The sequence below is a fragment of the Pleurodeles waltl genome, chromosome 5 (genome assembly GCF_031143425.1).
Source record: "Pleurodeles waltl isolate 20211129_DDA chromosome 5, aPleWal1.hap1.20221129, whole genome shotgun sequence".
Taxonomy (NCBI): Eukaryota; Metazoa; Chordata; class Amphibia; order Caudata; family Salamandridae; genus Pleurodeles; species Pleurodeles waltl.
In genome coordinates, this window is record NC_090444.1 from 1,425,800,744 (window position 1) to 1,425,824,809 (window position 24,066).

The following is a 24,066-nucleotide window of genomic DNA, read 5'->3' on the forward strand; positions in this document are numbered from 1 at the left end:
CATTTTGTTTTTACAAAAATAAATCTTTCTGATAGAGGGTAGGAGAGGGGAAGCCTCCCAGTGAGCTTCAATTCACATAATGCAATTTCCACCCCATTTCAAAAATATAATACAATAAACAATAAAAAGTGCAAAGTACGAATACATTTTTACAAACAACTTTTTCAGAGCAAAAACCCGAAAGGAATTTTTCTCCTCTCCCTCATGCATAATAGAATGTAATATTTACAAAAAGAAAAAGTGCACAGCTGCCATAGTGGATCAGCTTACATAGAAGTGCCATGAGGGAGCCACACAGAAAATACATTTGTAGATGGCCGACTATCAATATGGTAGTCTTTACCTTGGTCCCAAGTGACATCATAGACAATATGAGCTCTCATTGTTTATGTAATGTGAGCAGAAAACATCCCCATTTTTTTGGTAGGTACAAATGTATATTTAAATATGTGTTATATGAACTACTTTAATATGAGAGGGAGAAAGGGTAATCTTTGAAAAATGGTGCTACTATGTTTCATGAAACACAAAATGCTCATCTGTTGGCGATTAAGTTAGTATCAATGTCAAATTAGCCAGGTAGTAATGCCACACAACATGCAACAATCAGCCTTAAATTGAATACCATGCTTCATAATTTGGGTAATTAAATGACTGGTCCTCCTCCAACACAAGATTCCATTAGCCCCGCCCACAGGTAACAATCCTAATGCACTTTGGAAGCAGATGCAGAGCTGATGTGCCTGTAACAACTAGTGTCAGTTTGTAGTATTAAGCTGCTTTGTGAGGAGATAGGGAGGCAGCCATTCTTGGAGGCGCGAGTGATTCCCTCACATTGTGCAGGCACCAGCTATCAGCAGGTCCTCCCTCTTCAACGACCCCTGAGGTAGTCAGGGTGTGAAAGCAATAATAAAATGTTACCAAATAAAATTCCCCTTCCATCTAACTTTCAATTTTTCCACCTGCTGCTGGGTATTATTCATTAGCATTTTATTAAGTCATTGAAAATGCCCTAGAGATCACATTTTCGGAAGATTAAAGACTCTTGAGAGGGGTATAATATAGCAACCCCTCTTTACTTTTTTATGTAACATGTGACCCAACTCAACATATATTAAACATTGCGTTTTGACATATTATATTCCTGGCTTATTTGGGAAAATTATATTATTGCTTTCACACCCTAACTGTACCTCAGTATAGGTATACTCACCAAGTCCCATTCTTTACTCCGTAGAAGACTGCAGTCCTGTATTATGGATTTCCCTACCCACAATGGGGTTTCTGCTGTAAGTTTTCCTTTCCAGCTTATGTCACTGGTGGCCAAGTTTCACACTTTTCCATTTTTGAATAGGGATAGGAACACTCAGACTCCACTCAGAGACATAAAGCAGGTATCCGGTTTCACCCAGTCTGTATCTCTTCTTTTGAAATGATGGTCCACCTCTACCTCAAAATACTGACCATTTTTAGGTATGGCACTACTTAATAGTTTTTTTAGTTTAGATAGGGAAAGTACTTCTTCAAACATCTTCACATAAACTATTAGTATTTCGTGAGGTCCTGTGTACACTCCAACCACACAGGAAGCAATTGGACTGCATCAAATGATTTTAAATATTCACTGGACTTACTGTGGGTGCTCTGTAAAACAGAGCAATCTTGGGAGTTCAATCATGTTAAAGTCCGCTGCTCTGCCTGTCAGGGACACTTGAAGGTCTCCAATTAAGCTACGTCTGACTGGAGTGGTGGCTCCATAATATGTTTGTGAAATCTCCTAGCTTTTTTTGTCAGACATAACCCCAAATAATTTATGCTATGTGTCTTAATCCTAAACAGGGATGCACTCTGCTGCGCAGGTCAATAGTCATTTATAAGATATGGCATTTATTTTGCCAGGTTAAACTTGACACTGGAAGAAAGTTAAATGTTAGAAAGCACTAGAGCTATTTTAGCACCAAGGAATATAAAATAAGGGATAGTGGATATGTCAGACAGGTCAACAAAGACCCATCAACTTTCCTACTGGCCAAGAATAAGTCTTAGAATAAATTGATGGAGATAAGCTTTTTGGACTCCAGTCTCAATTTCTCCATGACCCAGAACATAAAAGGCAATTATACTGAGTAAAATGCCCTTTTGGCATCTACGTTTTGGCAATTATTGGCAATCCAGATTGACAGTGATGCACCAAAGCATCTAGTACCCAAATAAGCCTTTAACAAATATTTTAGATAAGTATTAATATTGATGAATAAACCTAATGACTTGAATTTACTATTGACTGATTAAATAATGTACTAAATATGATTTGAAATACATGATACTAAGTTATGAAATACTAATAAGAAAAATTAAATGGTTTGAATATTAAAATTGTTTTATTCTTCCTGTATTAGCATTAGTCGAAAAGGCTAAGCCTTAGTATTTTCCACAGTACAGTGTTGAGATGTTATGCTGACTTCATTGAAATCTTCTGCAAACTTTGTTTATTAGCTATCCCATTGAAAACTCACAGTGGAAACCTACTGCCTTTTTTCCACTCTCTTCATTATGTACTTTCTTGTGATAACTATTGAAAGTTTTAGGAAATAATGTTAGCTAAAATGTAACATTTGTTGCTGTCTTCTACAATGTTAATATTCCGTGGAAACTGCAGTCCGGAAAAGAGCATCAACATGGACCTATCTCCAGGAAATGTGAAGAAAGTTACAAATTCGAGAAAGGATGTAATTGGTTGTTTACTGTCACACTGCATAATCTTGTCCAATAGGAGTCTAGCTAGTAATTTTTGGGACTTTAATTAGGCAAAGTTCTAGATGTTGTAAATCAGTTCTAGTCAGTTCTGTTGTAGTCAGTTATGTATTCCAGTTTTCAGTTGCAGTTATGCCAAGCTCTACGGATAAGTTATGATTCTAACAGTTCAGATAGTTTAAGCCCAACTCTACTGAATTGTTGCCCTTTTCCATGTTCCTGATGCCGATCGCTGAAGACCTGCTATTCTCGTGCTCTGCTGACTAAGACATTGCTAACTGCTGTCTCCTTCAATAGAGGTATAACCAATGTGCAATTGTTTTCTTTACAGGTTTTCCTTAGAAATCAAACTGCATTTTTGCTAGTGCCATAGATCAGATGTTTTCCAAATTCATTTTTGCCTTATTTTAATTTTTGCATGTGCCAAAGCCCAGCCCCACACATGCTTTTTGAATTAGAATTTGGTAGCAAGGATGTCCGATCTAATAATTTAATTGAATGTTTATTAATTGATTATGACGGATTCAACTTGAAAATTAATTACATCTGTTGCTATTTCGCAAATAATTCTGTTGTTATTCTATAGAATTGTTTGGAGTGTTTAATGGTGATTTCTTTTGTCAGACTAAGTTCTTCAGATGTTGAGGACAGCCTGTGTTGTTTCTGTATTGCTATCAATAGATTTTGCGTATTATTTATTTGACTTTAGCACTGTTAAAACAAGGGCAATAAATGTTTAAACTTCACTAAATTATTGTGGTAATTCATGGCCACATAAGTCATGGTTTGTATAAATTACTGACTCCTTGATGCCTATTGTTAATTTTTATTATTATTGATTCCTATTGTTTGATTTGATGATCTTATTACTCCTGTCTGAATCAAAAGATATGAGTCGACCTCTGAGGGTAGTAGATGTCACTGTCCTGCATGCCACTTAAGCCTAATTTAGGAGGTCACACGCCCACAAGTCCTCATCACCCAACTGTACCAATTCCTCTTCTATTCTTGCAACCTTTCTCACCCTTTCTCTATGGCAGATAGTAAAACACCAGCTTAGCCTCTTGATATTGCTTCATAATCTTCCCACAACTGAGCCACAGATGGCACTGTCACACAGTTTTCTTGAAAACAATGCTAGTAACCTCTGCAAGTTGTATTGGTGCCTTGGTGGTCCCATGCATCGCGGCACCACCCATTCACTGTCAACTCATTATGGTGCACATTGACATTGCCAGAAGGGAATAGTCTGATATGCACTTAGCAAAGTATTTAACCACCCTACATGAGTTCAACATCATTCCAGGGACACAAAGGTAAGCCAGTCTTCAGTATGACCGGTAAGCTCCTGAAATAGTATGAGTGCTGTGTACCATTTTAATGTGTAGTTCTCCATATATTTGTGAAAACCATGGCCTCAAATAAGGTCCCTCAATCTTTGGCCCCTCCTCTGCACTCCAGTACTGAAGGACCCACAGTCCTTTGCTTCACCCACCACCAGATTATAATAACCTCCAAAATTAGTACGCCTTCAGGCACTTCTAGCAGAAGCACCTCCACTATCGCAAGCACCCTTTGCTGACGATGCAGTGTTACTATTAGAACTAGTTCCTCACTCCACTTCCCAATCATTGCCATGTAACATCCTTGAACATCAACCCACACATTGTCTATTGCCACTGGTGTAGCATGGATGACTCTTTTGTATCTCCCCCTACTTATAAAGCCACTACTGTTCTCTACAAGGTGGGATGCCTGCAGTAAAATGGTAGCCTATGTAAGATAATGTATAATTTTAAGTACTCCATCCCTCTTTGCTAGCTAATCCCCTGATGTTCCACGGTATCAATTTAAGTCTACTCTTCAGCTGAGACACAAACTGCCCACTGCAACAAGGCTTCTACAAATTGGAGGCTAAATAAACAACTTATGCGTGGCAGCAAATCTAGAACATTCAACATCTACCTCAACCTTCCACATATTCTTTAGTATGTTCCAAATTATCCACCGCCCCTGAAAACTAACAGTACATATATGGAACTAACATGTACAACACAATCTGCAACATCACTGCAAACCAATCATTATGTTGACAGTTAAGATATTTTCAAGTTTCTCCAGTTTATAGAATACATATTTAAGTCACTGAGACGTGAACACTCACTACTATTCACGTATCTGCATATCTGAAAACACCACTTGCCCACAAATCAGAACCCATTAGTGCCCAAGTCCTAACCCTGAGACAAACCCAGAGATCATGACTAAAGTGTCAGCAGGGTTGTCTGTATCTGATCGGGATTATCTCTGCATTCTAAAACTTTACTCACCTTTCTTGCCCATCTCTATAGCTAATCCACTGCATGTATCTGGATCCACTTCAGGTGCTCCTTCCTATTTTCTCAGGCATTGCTCCAAAGCCGGACAGGAGGACAGTGCTCCACTCTGCTTCCCCCTATCCTTTATTTTGCCACATTTTGGGAAAATCTTCCTTTGCCCTCATGTACGTCATCCATCAAACCAGTCCCATGCCTCCTCCAGTCTCAAAAGGTGCTAAGTGGTCTTTTTCATGAACACACTGAGCTTTGCCAAGAAGAGCATTGTGTATTTAAGGTTCATTTACCTCAACCTTCTCTTGACTCCTACAAAATTCCACCTTGGCTTCTGAACAGTTTGAGTGAAGTCTAGAAATACAAGCATCTTCAGATTGTCTTAAGAGATAGGACCCTGTCACCTAAACAAATGTGTCCCTATCACAGTAATTAAGAAAGCATGTAATGATGAGCATCTGTGGTTCGTCTGGTGGAAGAAAAAGAACTTGCACCATGCATGCTCACTTGACCTAATCCATTCCTCAATAAACATGCTCACTTTTTCTGGCAAGCATATGAAGTGAACATTTTTTTACCTCGAGCAGTCAACTCCACACTCATTTTATTTCTTGAGAAGTTGACCCACTTCTGTTTATTTTCTTGACATTCGTTCACAGGAGATTCATTTCAGTGTTAAAAGTATCAATTTTATATTCCACCACAGTTCTCAAAGTCATTGTTAGTAGAAGTTTTTTTTTCAAGGAGGGATAAACTGTTTGCGATGTCCTGAGGAAAATATATTTCACAGGTTTATTTACACTAATAATGTGCCTCACTGGCCTAACTTTGTCCAAAGTCTTCTCCGGTCTCTGTACCACTTACTGTGTGCAGGTGCATCACTGTTACTAAAGTGTTATCATGCACTGCATTTACCTTGATGCACTGAGGCGATCTAAGTACTGGAATGTGAGGCAGTGTGCTTCCACCTTCTTGTGTGAAAAGGGTCCCTTGAGATAACGAGATGACAAGCTCTGGCTGATGCACCTGCACTTAGTGAGTGGTAGAGAGACTTGAGAAGACTTTGGGCAGCATTTCCAGGCACCCGCAAAATTATGTGTTGCTCTCTACTAAAGAAGGATAACTATACTGAAACACGTGTCTAGAGATACACAGCACTGGCTGCACCACCAAGGGTGAAAAACTAAAGACTGTCACTGAAGTTAAGTGTCATCATGCACTGCATTTACCATGATGCATTGGGGCAAACTGAGTACTGAGATGTGAGGCAGTATGCTCTCACCCCCCTTTTTTCTCTGCTTATTAAGTCCTCTACTGTCAACCATCTACACCTAGTACCTTACTCCTGTTTCAATGTGTACGTTATTTGGCTGGGGGCCATACCAACTGAAAATAATTCAACCATGCGTGAACAGCACCAGAGACCCCATTTTGGGATAGTAGATCAAGATGTTGTGAGATATGCACAAAAGCCACACTAACGTCTAACAGCCGATCCCACTACTTCTAGCAAAAGTGCCACAGATGTTATCTGTAACTGCCAACCTTACAGTTTCGGTACCATGCATGGGGGTAAAAGCCAGCCTGAGTGGAGTTAAGTGGATGATTGCAACAACTGATGTTTCTTTTTCCATTTCAATGACATTAACAGGAAATGGAAGAAGAAACAGGGCAACAATTACTCACAACTGGGGAGGAGAGGGGTCAGCAGATGGTTTTGTTTCAAGAGAGACGGTCAGTGCTTGGTTACATTGAGATGGCACTAAAGAAGCATCAAACAAGAATGCAGATAGTGCAGATAGAGCACAAAACATGGGTTTCAATGTTATAATCCCGTGGAAGATGGAGACATATCAGAAATCCATAGGCAACCCAGTTTTGACTGAGTGCCAAGCGTTTTTGACATTTAAGCTGAAGTTAGGTGAAATTGGAAAGCGCACAAGAGACTGATTCAGTACCCTGATAAGAAGTAGGAGAAATGTTAAAGGACAGGAAGATAGTTGTCAAGTCTTCATTTAAAAAAAAAAGAAGAAGAAGAGGAGGGATTTGCACAGCTCCTGAGAGAGAGATATGGTGAAGGACAGAGCATTAGGTTCTAATGCCTTTGTAATGATGTTGCTAGTTGAACAGAGGAATTTCATGACCAACTGATTTTAGAGGCAGAGAATGAGAAGCAAGTACCTATGGGTCATAGATCAATATGCTTTAAGAATACTTTTAGGTGCATGTTTGAAATTTTCAGTATAGTGTTGGCATTATTTTCTTTTAAGAGATGTAGAACAGCGCTTGGAAAAGAAACTAGGAAATCGAAGTAGCACTGAGCAGAGGGTTTTGCCGTGTAGGAGTTATGAGCCTGAAGAGGGGCGACTGCAGATCCAATCCAGTTATGGAGCTGTTTTTTTCCCACAGGCTATTTTTCGAACAGTCGCTGTGATTAAAGATCCTAGGCATATGAGTAACAAATGCAGAAGATAGGGTGCGGGAGTCAAATTTAGATCCGGGCCTACTAAGTGTTGGCGGTAGAGATACATCGATTTTAGGGGATATTTGTAAAAATAAGAAAACAGAATTACAAAATGATCTGACCAAATAAAAGGTACAAATGTAAACTCTATAAGATTGTAACAAATGGAAAGAATTGGGTCAAAAGAGGCCCACCATTTAGTGGATGATAAAAACAATCTATGGTCATTCCAAGAAGCTCAGAAAGTACCAACAACTGCTCGTGACATGAATAATATTGACCATAAATTACCGGACTCATTGATTACCTCTGTCCCTAAAGTAAAATGTCCCACCATTGACCAATATGTCTCTAACACAGCTACATCGAAAAGTTAACTGATCTCTTTAATAAAATTGCTCCTAACAAATTCAAGCAAAAAATAAAAGACAGTTATTATGTGCATACAAAAAAAGATGTAGAAAGTCTCCATTCATTTCCCTCTAGTCTCACCTCTCTCCATAAAGAAAAGAAAACTTACAATAAAACTAATTTTCCAAACTAAATCCTCCTTCCTTGGCAACAAACAGCAATAACGCTATAAATACACTTAAAGAGCTCTTGAAAATTATACATAAGCATCTCAAGGCAAAATGATACCGCCGACTATTGTTCCAAATTTGGAATAAACTAGCCAAACACTTCATTCAATAAATTTCACAAGATCAAAGAAAGCAAGGGCTGCAGAGCACCCCACAAATTTCTCTCTACTCATTCCAGGAAAGCTCCTTCTGCCACATGGTCCTGCTTTAGTCCTATCCAAGAAAAGGATTTAAATCATCCATCTCCAACACAAATAATTTATCATATTTCACAGACCCATTGTCTCCAATGCTGGCAAAGGAACATGCAGACACCTATTTGCAAATATGACTTAACATCATTAACGGCTCTCCTGGTCAGAAACATCTACCTGACACTCCCAGCGTGGACCATTACTACCCTCTCCTCAAGAAACATAATGCAGACCTCAACAACCCTGACAATAACAGACCCATTACTGGTCTATTTTGTTTGTCTAAATGATGAAAAAAGTGTGTTGCCATTCAACTGGAAATTATCAATTCAGACAACCAGGTATTGGACTTGCACAAATCTGTCCTTAGATCTGAGTATAGTACTGAAATTTCTATGCTCGACATGGTAGAAAATGTAGGAAGAGTCGACTAGGTAGGGTTTTACATGTTGTGCCATCCACCATTCATTGCACTGAACGAGAGACACTTTAAGTAGGGTTTGATTTGTTGAATGATAACATTTACCGTATGGAGCATCTCATCTACACATAATCAAATGGTTATGCAAAGTTTGTTGCATAACACAAAGAATGAAGAGCTTGCTTTTGTAAATCCATTCGTTCCGCTCACAGAACATTTGTACTTATCACAGTATGCTATTTTCAATTTCTATGTAATGATGTTCAATCTAAACACTTTTTGTTAACTTATATAGCTTTATATGTCCTCAGTAATATGTATCCCTAATCTGGTTTGTAACGTAGGCATTTAAAAATGAAAAACATATTTCCAGAAAATGCGATTATGTAGAAAGATACACTAGAAAATGACGTGGAAAGGCTAAAATACTAAAAGTAGGACATATGAAAGCACACTAATTTTTCACACCACCACCATCTAGTGAAGTATTTCAGAGAATGCTGAATCGTACAGAACAATGTAGACACTATTGATCAAAGACGTCTCTGCTTTTTTAAACTTAAAAAAACATACCTGGTTTGTGGATGCTGATGATGCTGGTAAAGGATTAGACATCATAGGACCAAATATGTCCAAGTCATCATTCAGTGAAGTTGCACTAGTGGTACTTCCATTTGTAACATGTGTTTCTGATGGACCATCTACAAAATAAAGCACATAAACGATGTAATTGAGAACTATAACCCATGCCAGCCAATGTACAGCACACAAAGAACTTCACACAACACACTAGTTGAAAATATTGGTAGAATAAAAAAGCCATTAGTTGACTATGAGGACTTGACAACCAAAGAAATGCCTAGATACATGTTTTATAATTCGCATTTCATCCATTGATTGTATAGTGTCTACGGATAAGGTGAAAAGGGATCTTTTTAACATAACATCTCTACATTAAATATAGGGTTGAAGGTCATCAATTTCCCGGACTATGACTCCTAAAAATGATGAGGTGATAAATAGGATGATCATCCAGCTCCGACGGCATAGTGAACTAACGCATTCACTTCAGGGTTTTGGTTTGTTCTCCTTAAGCATGATTTACAGAAAAGCGAATAACTCGGGAGTGGCAAGTTAAGGCACACTTTAAAATGGATTTTAACTCCCACGGTTCATGCTACTTTCTCTTTTTTCTTTACACTGTCCTAAAGATGCCACAAAGTGCAGGGTGGAGAGGCAGGAGAGCACTGGCGGCGGTTAATTTTAGGAGGGAGGGTGGCGGGCGGGAAGCACACACACTCATTCATTCACAACACTCACTCACATCCATTCGCAACACTCATCAACATCCAAACATACACGCACGCATCAAACATTCATTTAAAAAAAACACACACACAAACACAGGGGGAGAGAGAGAGAGACTTACCTACAGCTCAGAGGTCCCAGGAGGGTTGGGACTGCTGCCTTTCCTAACTGGCTGATTAGGTCGGCGAATAACGGAAGGCAGCAGTCCCAACTTCGTCACAAAGTGGGATGGGGGTTCAGTGAGACTCCTGACCCCTCCCCACTCTGTGACCAGGTGTCACTGAATGACATTCGCCCTGGGCACTTCAGGGCTTAAACCTGGAGCGCTCAGGTCAGGGTCAATGGGTGACGCCTTTCCTCGTCACCTTTGCTGAGCCGAGGAGGTCACACCCATAGGAGCTGTCAGCCCAACAAAGTTCAGCTAAAGCAGCCAGGAGTCTGCGCAGATCGCGCATGTCTCGCTCCTGGTGACCTGAGCTGAACATAAAGAGTGTCTGTCAGGCTGAACTTGGCTCAGCCTGACAGGCACTTTTCATGAGGGACAAAAGGTGGGTGGGTGTGGGGTGGGTGTGGTGTGGGGCGGGGGTGGGGGGTGGAGCTCAGCCCTAAAGGAGGGGCCGTGGCTGCAGGAGAGATGGAAAAGAATACAGAAGGGAAGGTGAAAGTGAATGAAGAAGGAATAGTCCCCAAAATGCATGTACTTCAGTAGTGCACTTTGGACAGCCAACCCTGGTAATATGGTTACAAAAGAGGAAAAAGAAAATAAAACGTGGTAGGAGAGGGCAAAGATTAAAATACAAAATAATGTGAAGCTTCCAACATGATATTTTAAAAACAACAAATGAATGTGCCAAGTGGCTAAATTGTCTCTGTCAATATAGTCTGGTAAAAGTGTTTATAATTACCAGAACATGCGATCACACGCCCTAGGGATGACTCTAGACACAGGGATTAATAACTTTGATACCTGGCTAAGTCTTAGAGATAGGGAGAATGAGAAAATCATTGTTCCACAATGTAGCAATAAATAATGCATAGCTGGCCGAACGCTTCTTAGCAATCAAAGGGGAAACAGAAGCTGAGAGAAAACATTTGCCAGAAAAAAACTGTGTGGTAGCTATCTCAAGGATTCACTCGGAGCATGATAAAGCATTCTGGTCTGCTGCAGAATATTCCAAAGAAATTATTTTGTTAGCCTAAAGTAAAGATTTGCTCTTTAGGATAAATAATATTAACAACTTAAATTGCCTTATACTGCTCGGCTGAAAAGACAGGTGAAGATTGCTTCATGTGTGCGAGCCAGGTGTGTGCACCTTAATAAAAGCTGTGATAAGGTACAATCAACTTATAGAGGTCACACTGGCTTTCTGGACTCCACGTCAGCATATGTTTTTAGAAAGAAGACTATTTCTTGGAGGTTATTTTGAAATTTTTGACCATGCAACCTTGCAGGACTTAGGAAGAAGATTGATCTGGGGAAGATAACTAAAGTAGGCATGGACACTGCTATTAGGTACCTGGCTGTGACAGTGTCAATGTTCTTCTAGTTAGTGACCTTGTCTTCCAGAGAATGGACTACGGGTAATCCGACTGAAGACCTTTTCTTGAGGCCCTGGGTTTTACTTCAGTTGTGTCTTCGCATGGTTCCGAGTTGACCAGAATCAGACTTCAGGGACTGCAGTGCTATTAGCCAGGTCTGGTTGCTTAGTAGACTACTGCGTCCATTCTACGGGCCTGTGTTCGACCTCATGGTCACAGGTTCAAATCCCAGTGAGTCCACTCAGCCTTTTATCCTTCTGAGCTCAATAAAATGAGTACCATTAAGTTAGGTAACAATAAACATTTGTTATTCAGCGCCGTGATACCCTTTTGGGTGAACGTGTGCTTTACAAATACATGTTATATTTATGTTATTGAAAATAAGTTAAGATGTTATGCTGCTAGAAGCTATAGCTTATATCAAAGGGTTCGGCCCTCCATAAATTTGTGGGGTCCCATGTGATTTGATTTTCTCATCTCTAGAGGCTCTAGTCTGCTGAAGACCACTGAGCTCAACCAATCCAAGTGGATTAGTGTACATGTGAATACAGACACTGAAAGGTTCTACTCCTGGCACCTTGCTAGCAATGACACAAGCTCAGGTTAATTATAAAGTAACTCCCTTCAAGACAGAGAGTAAGCAAACAGTCCTGGTGCCTCGTCTAAACTTTTAGGATGCTAGCGTGAGTGCCGGATTGTACAACTGCCATTGGAACAACTTTAGATATGGTTTCTTAACTGGATACTGTGTGGAATCACCAGGTGAATTTTTGTCACTCTAATTAATCATTTCTTAGCTGTATACGTTATTGTGGGTAAAAACAGGCGAGCTGTAGTAAGGTTGCCTGGCACCCAGTGTTCTGAAACTCAGTAATACCTGTTGCTGTTCCTCTTCAAATTTGTAATCCCTGTCATTGGCCATGCGGAAACTTCAATATATGTGTAAAGTTGACTTTTCATTGGGCATGTGGAAAATGGTAATGCAGGATACTGAACACATGAAAACTGTAAAGATCTCTTGATGGGGGGAATGAAAATTGGCAATATCTTCCCTCCTACTGACAGCTTTGAAAATCAAGCACAAAAAGTAAAACCACATGTCCCAGAAGCCCTTGGGGAAAAAAGACAACACACATGGGTCATTATCTAACAATCAGCCCTCATGAATTCGGGTTCAAGAGGTTAAGGGGGCTCTGATGAGGGACGATGGCGTCAGCAAAGTGTTTTGGCAGTATAGGATAACTTGAGGTCATGGACGACTTGATTCCCATGGCGTATGACTTATCTGAGGGAGTCACAGTTGAGTAAAATTCCCGCAAAACTCTTCCTTGGCTCAAAGCAGGTTTTCCATTGGTTTCAGGCAACACCGCCTTAAAGGATTTTACTTGGTCACGTAACACAGCTAACGTGCACCATAGTAACCGGATTCTTTAAAGGGCTGTGCAAAATTTATGTAATTTGCTTTTGCGTACCTGCGTGAAATCACACAATTCCATCTTTTAGCTCTACATTTTAGTAAAAAAATATGATGGCGCTATTTTAACCTAAAACAAAGCATGAAAAAGAAAACTGTCACAAACAGAAGCTGCTCGCATTCTGGCTGTTCGCCTTGTTCCCATGCTTTCACGCTATAATAATTTTGCCTGACATGGCATATTGGTGCAATTGCAGGCATTTCACCTAAAAAGTGTAACGTAAAATTTCCCAAATTAAGCAAACTATGCCATCGTAATTAACTTTTTGCCGGCTTAATCCTGACGCATTCCTGTTCAAACTTTTGCCTCAATCAATCAATTTGTAAAGCGCGCTACATACCCGTGAGGGTTTCCAGGCGCTGGGGGTGAGGGGGGTGCTGCTACTGCTCGAAGAGCCAGGTCTTGAGGAGTTTTCTGAAGGAAAGAAGGTCCTGGGTCTGTCGTAGATCCGATGGGAGGGTGTTCCAGGTCTTGGCGGCGAGGTACGAGAATGATCTGCCACCGGAAGATTTGCGCCGGATGCGGGGGATGGAGGCAAGGCTAGCGGAGCGAAGTTTTCGGGTGGGGGTGTAGAAGCTGAGTCTGTTGTTCAGGTATGTTGGTCCGGTGGAGTGCCTTGTGTGCGTGGGTGAGGAGCTTGAAGGTGATCCTCTTGTTGACGGGCAGCCAGTGAAGGTCTCTTAGGTGGGGGGTGATGTGGCAGTGGCGAGGGATGTTGAGGATGAGTCGGGCGGAGGCGTTTTGGATGCGTTGGAGGCGTTTGGATGAGATACCGGTGTAGAGGGCGTTGCCGTAGTCGAGTCTGCTGCTGACGAGGGCCTGGGTTACTGTTTTTCTTGTGTCTGTTGGGATCCATTTGTAAACTTGGGTGTCGTCGGCGTAGGAGATGATGTTGAGTTTGTGCTGACGGGCCACTTGTGCGAGGGGGGCCATGTAGATGTTGAACAGCGTCAGACTGAGGGATGAGCCCTGGGGTACGCCGCAGATGATGTAGGCTTTGGATTGGTACGGGGGAGGCGGACTCTTTGGGTTCTGCTGGTGAGGAAGGATGCGGTCCATTCGAGGGCCTGGTCCTGGATTTCTGCTGCGTGGAGGCGGGATTTTAGGGTATGTGGTGACAGACGGTGTCCAAGGCGTCTGATAGGTATAGGAGGATGAGGGCTGATGTTTCTCCATTGTCGAGGTGGCTTCTGATGTCGTCTGTCTGTGCATCACCTCCCTTAAGAAAATGTGATGCCCTCAATATTCAGTAGAAGGCAGTGCTTGTCAAAAATCACACAAGTCACAGTCTCTGCACAGATCTTTAGGTTGCCCATCTGCTCTCTTGCTCAGTAGAAGTGTTGAGCCAGCATGCTCTGCCAGTCACTTAGCAGCCCAGACATTTTGCTGCTATTTCTTATTAAAGACCGTGAACAAGGATAAAAATTATAAGAGCCCCGACTACAGACACAGTGCAGGACTCAACTTGGTGCAAAGAGTGGTGCTACTTAGTTTTACAAATGTCACACAATTAGTACATTCCTCAAGACAAACATATAAGTACTGGAGAGGACCGGAAAATAGGTGGAAGTGGATTGATTACTTACAGATGAGTGGAAGCTGAAGTGAGGAAAAAGGAGGCCTGTTCTCTTTTGAGGAAGATCTCTATAGTGACATAAACCAGCTAGTCAAAAGATCAGTCCTTATCGGCCCCTACGGTAGCCATGATAACCATCCATAAGCAACTCAATATGCAATTGGCTTCCTGTAGGCAAATGTGCACCACATGTGGGAAAGGGTTCAGTCAGCTTCCATGTGCAGATGTAGAGTTCACAAATACTACTGCCACTAGGAAAGCCAAATAGAAGTTGGGCACCAGCGGAGCACTGGACTGAACCAGATTTGTATGAGCAGCTTCACTGAGCCTTTCTGACCAGCATTGGAAGCTCACACATCTTACCTTGAGGCGAGGAGGTAGTCCAGTCCAACAATATAAATGTGAAAGTCTCCGCCTACAGGTTGTTTCATAAGGATGCAGAAACAACAGGTGATAAAGAATGTGACATCTATTATGAGCACCAAGGCAATTTTCATAAATGGGGCCCATCCATTTAAAAGATTAAGTTGAAGTATGTGTGGAAGAATTAGGGCAGATGAGCATGCTATCATTCAGGAAGAGTGGCTGGAGGAAGGAAACAATATCATATTTAGGAGGGGAACTGAGGTATGCCAGGTCATCAAAACCTGTCCACAGGAGGCAGTAATATGTTATGTCTTGTCACGACCAAAGCATCTATAGACCAGGATTCATCAGAGGACAGATTGACTTAGAACTGGCTATGTAGGGCAAGTTAACTGCCACCTCACAAATAGACACCAAAATGCTCACTAATCTAGCTCCATAGGTGAGACGGTCAAGAGATGAGTTCCTAGAATCCTAGTCGTGGCTTTTTGCAGGCAAATGTGGGCCACAGGAGGGAAGGGTCCACATGCTGAGGAAGAGGTCACAAACGGTGTTGCCCCTGGGAAAGCCAAATACAAGTGGAACTTTTGACTGAACCAGACCTGTTTAAGCTCTTCGGGGCCTTTTTGACCAGCAAGGATTGTTCACATAACTTACCTTCAGACAGTCCAATCCAACAATATAGATGTAAAAGTCTCTGACAACATGCTACTTCATGTAGATGAAGAAGCAGCTGGTGGTAAAGAATCTGACATCATACCATGCTGAGGTACAGGTGGAAAAATTAGGGCAAATAGACACTGTATCAGCCAGAAGGATTGGCTGGAGAAAGACAACATTATAATGTTCCACAGAGAGGAGCTGAGGTATGCCAGGTCCTCCAAAGGATGCCACAAGTCAGGAGCGGCAAGGTACATCCAGTCACAGCTGAAGGCTCTAGATCAGGGTTTCCAAACTTTTTAGAACCAACCCAATTTTTAGAATGACAAACTTTTGCAACCCACCTAACTTTAATGGACAAGGCAGGGGTCGATTTTTAAATGAGATATTAGATATGCTTTCAAAATGTTGTTAATTACCGCAATAACATACTCTTTATAATTTCATTTTCCTCTCTAACAGTATTTGTTTATAAATGTCAGGACTTGGAACACACCCGTAGATATACCTTTATCAGACTGTGGCCATGATTTTGTTCTGCCTATAAAAGTGACAGATGGTGAACTGCACTGGAGTTATAACACTTTTCGGAGTTGGGTGGTGGCCTGTGAAGTCTGTTCATTAAAATCACAAAGCATTTGAAAAACCTTGCTGTTGTTACTAGTGATTTTAGCAAATCTGAAAACCCCTTTAGCAGCAGAGTATGGGGTACGGGCCTCATATCTATTTTAGGGTTAAAACGAGGCCGAGAGGTACATTGTGGACTCCATATATACATGTATATATTGTAGTTTTATGGAGTGAGAACTCTTCCCAATGGCATGTGAGCACTGGTTTACATTACATAAGGCCAGATTCATTTCATTTTAAGGATAGAAGATTAAGTGATTTACCTAGACTGAACACTGCAAATCGAACCCAGATCAGAAGTAGGCAGCCCTGGCAGTTAAGACACACAAACATATATATATATATCTCAATTTGTGTGTGAAAGTCGGGATGATTGTGCATGATTACATATAGTAAGCAAATTCTGTTGAAATGACTGTGAAATTAATAAAATAGCAGACAAATACTGGAAGGTTCACTCAGTCTCACTTGTTAATACTCGCAAGTGTTTGTTTTATAACTGGACTTCGGGACATAGTTCAGCACCTTTGCACCAGGGGTGCCGGAACAATTTTGGAGTGGGGGTACTGACATCAGTGCTACATCACTGAAGTCATAGGGACTGTGGAAAATCATAGCCTCACACAAAGTGTAGCAATTGTATTCAGCAGGAGCGTGGTAAGGATGTACTATGTATGGGATGGTGCATTTTGAAACACACTGTTGCAAATATATTACTGAAGCATTGTGCAGTAGAGCACTGTTATTTAAAGACAGCTCATTTTCTACAGAAACGGGCATTAAATTTGCACACAAACGTATACTGCACACAAATGATAATGTGTGGAAATCAGGTTTCAGAGAATATTTATAATTTGTGCATCACCACATAAAGAGCCTTTGTTGTGATCCTATTAAAATCTTTGTTTCTATCATACTTCAAAATTACAAAAAATGTGCTTCATTTTTGCTTTTCTAACTGCAGAATGTTTACAGTACATTTACAGGTGTTTACATACTGTTGAGTGTTAGAAAAAATGACATACAACAGTCTCTCCTTTTATACTCCCTGCAACCCCGCAAGACTGTCGCATAATTCATTTTATATTTCTTTCTCTCACTGCAAAGTGAGAGGAATTTTAAAACACCAATCACCATGTTAAAAAACACAAGGAGCAATTTGTTAGAAGACACAGCCTGACATTTGACCTCTGTCCTTGAAGTAAGCAAACGTGACAAGATCAATACAGAATTTACAGGCACCTGTATCTACTGATTTTGCAACCGAGCAAAATCGGCTTGCGACCATGACCTACAGTTTGGGAAACACTGCTCTAGAGACTAGGCTGCTGACTTGGAAACTAGTGTTATAATACCAGTTTTGTGTAAGAATCTTTACAGAAATACAAAATTACCAAAACTGGAAAATGGTACTGGCTCTCTTGACAACTGTCACCAACAATTATCTTATATAGGTTTTTAAAACAAAATGGCAGGCATCCTACACAATTTGTAGAAGATTCCCTTATGTTCCCACCACTTGAGACGTAACTGACTGTCCCCTCACAATTAGATAGAAGCAGAGTGGGCATAGGGTTCAATGAGGGGGACCTCCCTGCATAGTATGGACTCCTGGGCCAGTGTTACACTCATGGTCATATAACTTTAGATGCTGGGGAGGTTTCCCAAAACATATTTTCCCCATGCAATTATTCATAGGAAAATTAGACAGAGGTACAACCAAAACGGCTAAACGGAATTAAACCAAATACGACAGAAAGCTAGACCATGGACTAGAAGCATGCTTACTTTGATTTAGAGTAAATCAAGTCAGTAGTTTTTGAAAAATTAAGGTTAAATGTAAGTATATATTACACTGCGGAGGATCCACGGAGCCGACAGATCTCAAGGTAAGATCTGACTGGCTGGAGCCACATCATCAATTTATTATTCTCTGCTCCTGGCAAGAAACACCACATAATGCCCTGCAAGGGCATCTGAATAATATTTTGATCCTGTTGGTGTCCCTAGAAGGAGCAGGGGCACCACCGAGTATTTTTTTGTTGTGGTAGGTTGCAGGGAGCACAGCTCTCCCCCTTTAACATAAAAAAATTAAAAAAAATAACAGTAAGTCTTCCTGGGTCATTCAATCCATGACACCAGGAGAGTTTACCATTCCTTTTTTAAAGCACTCCGAACTGCTGGAGATATATGCTCTTCAGCTGGAGTGCAGGGATCTCTTTTGGGACGTCCCACCGCTGCATGTTGTAGCCTGAAAAATGTATTAAAAAAAAGAAAAAGAGATATGTTAAAAATATGTCCGGCAATCGCTGCTATTAAACATTGCTATGTGTGAATTTATAAAATATAAATTTGATTATAGTTATTGGTGATTTATTGACATGATAAAGCCAATAGCCCCGCTTTTTATATTTTGGTGTTCTGACCGTTTGAAAGTCAGTAGGTCTGCATTACATAAAATGACACCCTTTACATTGCTACATCACAGTCAGCCGTTTGTGCTCATGGGGGTAGGGCACCTGCAGGGGATGGGGCGCAGGGTCCGGCTGCAACCAAGGCCCTGTGCCCAACCCCACACTGCTAAAGGCGGTGGCAGAAGAGGGCAGGGTAACTGGCCTGGCCACAGGCCAAGTCCTATGCCCAAACCCCTGCTGCAAACGGCCATGCACAATTGGGGATGAGCATCAAACCCCATGCTGCGCACGGTGATGGCATTTTACTTTAACAGAAATTCATGGAAAAATGGTTTAAGTGATGTTATTGTTATGAACTATAATAATATCGTACTTTATATTAAAATATAGCCTTAGAAATTCACTGAAAAAACAAAGGTTAAAGGGAGGTTATAGTTGGGTGAAAATGTCACTTAAAACACACCGTTTTAAAAGAACCACCCCACTTAAATTCATCAGTTATAGTTACCTTAAGGAGCTGTAACTTGTGACCCCGCTATGCACTGCTAATTATTTCACATTACAACACTCATGACATGTTCTATGTTATCACTGATAACATCACTGCAACATCGAAAATGACAACTCTGCATGGCCAGGGGGCAAGTCAATATTATTTTAATACACAAGTTATAGCTACTTAGTATAACTAGAAGTGGTGAATTTCAGTAGTTTTGTTCGTTGAAAACTGTATGTTTTAACTGACATTTTCAACTAAATATAACGTCCCTTTAAGCTCTGTATTTTTCAGAGAAAAACAAAACAAAACATTTTTTAGATTTTAACCCCTTCTGTGCTGAGGACGTAGTGGTTACGTCCTTCGGCACAGTGCTGCTGTGCCGAGGACGTAACCACTACGTCCTCGGCACACAGCCCAGAGGGAGCGCTCTCGCTCCCTCTGTGTGCTTCCACCCACCCCCGCAAAGTCAGGGATGGAAGGGCAAGCCCTTCCCCTCCCTCCCCTAACCCCCCCCCCCCCCCAGGGAGAGACCCTTGCCTACAAGGTCGCTCCCCTTGCGTGACGGCGCAAAAAAAAGATCCCTGGTGCCTAGTGGTTTGCCTATTGGTATTAGGCCGATCTACCCCCAGGGGGCGCAGAAACCTCTAGGCGCCAGGGTAAAAAAATGTTGTGTGTTTTTTTTTTTTGTATGTTTGTGTTTTTTTTTTTTAGAGTTGGGGAGCGACCCATCAGGCAAGGGTCGCTACCCTGGGGGGGCAAATTGTATTTAGACCATTTCTGCCCCCCTTGGGGGCAGATTGGTCGATTTTAGGTCAATCTGCCCCCAAGGGGGCAGAAACCACTAGGCACCGGGGATTTGTTTTTTGGCGCCAATGTCACGCAGGGGGAGCGACCCCGTAGGTGAGGGTCGCTCCTGGGGGGGGGGGGGGGAATTTATTTTAGGCCATTTCTGCCCCCAGGGGGGGCAGAAACCTGTAGGCGCCAGGGCAAAAAAAAATGTTGTGTTTTTTTTTGTTGTTTTTTTTTTTAGAGATGGGGAGCGACCCATCAGACAAGGGTCGCTCCCCTGGGGGGCAAACTGTGTTTAGACCATTTCTGCCCCCCTTGGGGGCAGATTGGTCGATTTTAGGTCAATCTGCCCCAAGGGGGCAGAAACCACTAGGTACCGGGGATTTGTTTTTTGGCGCCAATGTCACGCAGGGGGAGTGACCCCGTAGGCGAGGGTCGCTCCTGGTGGGGGGGTGGGGGTTGGGGATGCAAATTTATTTTAGGCCATTTCTGCCCCCCCCTGGGGGCAGATCGGCCTATTATTAGGCCGATCTGCCACCAGGGGGGGGGCAGAAACCTCTAGGCGCCAGGGCAAAAAAATGTTGTGTGTTTTTTTTTTTGTATGTTTGTTTTTTTAGAGATGGGGAGCGACTCATCAGGCAAGGGTCGCTCCCCTGGGGGGCAAACTGTATTTAGACCATTTCTGCACCCCTTGGGGGCAGATTGGTCGATTTTAGGTCAATCTGCCCCAAGGGGGCAGAAACCACTAGGCACCGGGGGATTTGTTTTTTGGCGCCAATGTCACGCAGGGGGAGCGACCCCGTAGGCAAGGGTCGCTCCTGGGCAGGGGGGGTTTGGGAGGGTGGGGGGTCAAATTTATTTTAGGGCATTTCCCCCCACCCCCCTGGGGCCGGCTGAGCTAGAGGCCAAAATCCACAGGTAGGCACTTTGCAAAAAACACCTCTGTTTTCTGTGAAAAAATATGTTGTGTCCACGTTGTGTTTTGGGCCATTTCCTTTCGTGGGCGCTAGGCCTACCCACACAAGTGAGGTACCATTTTTATGGAGAGACTTAGGGGAACGCTGGGTGGAAGGAAATTTGTGGCTCCTCTCAGATTCCAGAACTTTCTGTCACCGAAATGAGAGGAAAAAGTGTTTTTTGGCCAAATTTTGATGTTTGCAAAGGATTCTGGGTAACAGAACCTAGTCAGAGCCCCGCAAATCACCCCCATCTTGGATTCCCCTAGGTCTCTACAGGGAGTGCAGAATTATTAGGCAAGTTGTATTTTTGAGGATTAATTTTATTATTGAACAACAACCATGTTCTCAATGAACCCAAAAAACTCATTAATATCAAAGCTGAATATTTTTGGAAGTAGTTTTTAGTTTGTTTTTAGTTTTAGCTATGTTAGGGGGATATCTGTGTGTGCAGGTGACTATTACTGTGCATAATTATTAGGCAACTTAACAAAAAAAAAATATATACCCATTTCAATTATTTATTATTACCAGTGAAACCAATATAACATCTCAACATTCACAAATATACATTTCTGACATTCAAAAACAAAACAAAAACAAATCAGTGACCAATATAGCCACCTTTCTTTGCAAGGACACTCAAAAGCCTGCCATCCATGGATTCTGTCAGTGTTTTGATCTGTTCACCAGCAGCAACCACAGCCTCCCAGACACTGTTCAGAGAGGTGTACTGTTTTCCCTCCTTGTAAATCTCACATTTGATGATGGACCACAGGTTCTCAATGGGGTTCAGATCAGGTGAACAAGGAGGCCATGTCATTAGATTTCCTTCTTTTATACCCTTTCTTGCCAGCCACGCTGTGGAGTACTTGGACGCGTGTGATGGAGCATTGTCCTGCATGAAAATCATGTTTTTCTTGAAGGATGCAGACTTCTTCCTGTACCACTGCTTGAAGAAGGTGTCTTCCAGGAACTGGCAGTAGGAATGGGAGTTGAGCTTGACTCCATCCTCAACCCGAAAAGGCCCCACAAGCTCATCTTTGATGATACCAGCCCAAACCAGTACTCCACCTCCACCTTGCTGGCGTCTGAGTCGGACTGGAGCTCTCTGCCCTTTACCAATCCAGCCACGGGCCCATCCATCTGGCCCATCAAGACTCACTCTCATTTCATTAGTCCATAAAACCTTAGAAAAATCAGTCTTGAGATATTTCTTGGCCCAGTCTTGACGTTTCAGCTTGTGTGTCTTGTTCAGTGGTGGTCGTCTTTCAGCCTTTCTTACCTTGGCCATGTCTCTGAGTATTGCACACCTTGTGCTTTTGGGCACTCCAGTGATGTTGCAGCTCTGAAATATGGCCAAACTGGTGGCAAGTGGCATCGTGGCAGCTGCACGCTTGACTTTTCTCAGTTCATGGGCAGTTATTTTGCGCCTTGGTTTTTCCACACGCTTCTTGCGACCCTGTTGACTATTTTGAATGAAACGCTTGATTATTCGATGATCACGCTTCAGAAGCTTTGCAATTTTAAGAGTGCTGCATCCCTCTGCAAGATATCTCACTATTTTTGACTTTTCTGAGCCTGTCAAGTCCTTCTTTTGACCCATTTTGCCAAAGGAAAGGAAGTTGCATAATAATTATGCACACCTGATATAGGGTGTTGATGTCATTAGACCACACCCCTTCTCATTACAGAGATGCACATCACCTAATATGCTTAATTGGTAGTAGGCTTTCGAGCCTATACAGCTTGGAGTAAGACAACATGCATAAAGAGGATGATGTGGTCAAAATACTCATTTGCCTAATAATTCTGCACTCCCTGTAGTTTTCAAAAATGCGCTGGTTTGCTAGGTTTCCCCAGGTGCCGCCTGAGCTAGAGGCCAAAATCCACAGGTAGGCACTGTTTTCTATGAAAAAATGTGATGTGTCCACGTTGTGTTTTGGGCCATTTCCTGTCGCGAGCGCTAGGCCTACCCACACAAGTGAGGTATCATTTTTTTCGGGAGACGTGGGGGAACGCTGGGTGGAAGGAAATTTGTGGCTCCTCTCAGATTCCAGAACTTTCTGCCACAGAAATGTGAGGAACATGTGTTTTTTTAGCCAAATTTTGAGGTTTGCAAAGGATTCTGGGTAACAGAACCTGGTCCGAGCCACACAAGTCACCCCAACTTGGATTCCCCTAGGTCTCTAGTTTTCAGAAATGCACAGGTTTGGTAGATTTCCCTAGGTGGCGGCTGAGCTACAGGCCAAAATCTACAGGTAGGCACTTTGCAAAAAACACCTCTGTTTTCCTTCAAAAATTTGGCTGTGTCCACGTTGCGCTTTGGGGCGTTTCCTGTCGCGGGCGCTAGGCCTACCCACACAAGTGAGGTATCATTTTTATCGGGAGACGTGGGGGAACGCTGGGTGGAAGAAATTTGTGGCTCCTCTCAGATTCCAGAACTTTCTGCCACAGAAATGTGAGGAACATGTGTTTTTTTAGCCAAATTTTGAGGTTTGCAAAGGATTCTGGGTAACAGAACCTGGTCCGAGCCACACAAGTCACCCCAACTTGGATTCCCCTAGGTCTCTAGTTTTCAGAAATGCACAGGTTTGGTAGGTTTCCCTAGGTGGCGGCTGAGCTACAGGCCAAAATCTACAGGTAGGCACTTTGCAAAAAACACCTCTGTTTTCCTTCAAAAATTTGGCTGTGTCCACGTTGCGCTTTGGGGCGTTTCCTGTCGCGGGCGCTAGGCCTACCCACACAAGTGAGGTATCATTTTTATCGGGAGACGTGGGGGAACGCTGGGTGGAAGAAATTTGTGGCTCCCCTCAGATTCCAGAACTTTCTGCCACAGAAATGTGAGGAACATGTGTTTTTTTAGCCAAATTTTGAGGTTTGCAAAGGATTCTGGGTAACAGAACCTGGTCCGAGCCACACAAGTCACCCCATCTTGGATTCCCCTAGGTCTCTAGTTTTCAGAAATGCACAGGTTTGGTAGGTTTCCCTAGGTGGCGGCTGAGCTACAGGCCAAAATCTACAGGTAGGCACTTTGCAAAAAACACCTCTGTTTTCCATCAAAAATTTGGCTGTGTCCACGTTGCGCTTTGGGGCGTTTCCTGTCGCGG

The 24,066-nt window shown here is 42.3% G+C and overlaps 1 protein-coding gene across 2 annotated transcripts in view; it reads right to left on the bottom strand.

The window, feature by feature from the left end:
• SMAP1 (small ArfGAP 1) overlaps positions 1-24,066 on the bottom strand; it is a 677,565-nt gene that overhangs the window by 128,797 nt on the left and 524,702 nt on the right. For both annotated transcript variants that reach the window (XM_069235712.1, XM_069235710.1), the window contains one exon: positions 9,318-9,445. In XM_069235712.1, coding sequence (XP_069091813.1) covers positions 9,318-9,445 — 128 coding nt within the window. The remainder of the gene's footprint in view (positions 1-9,317; positions 9,446-24,066) is intronic.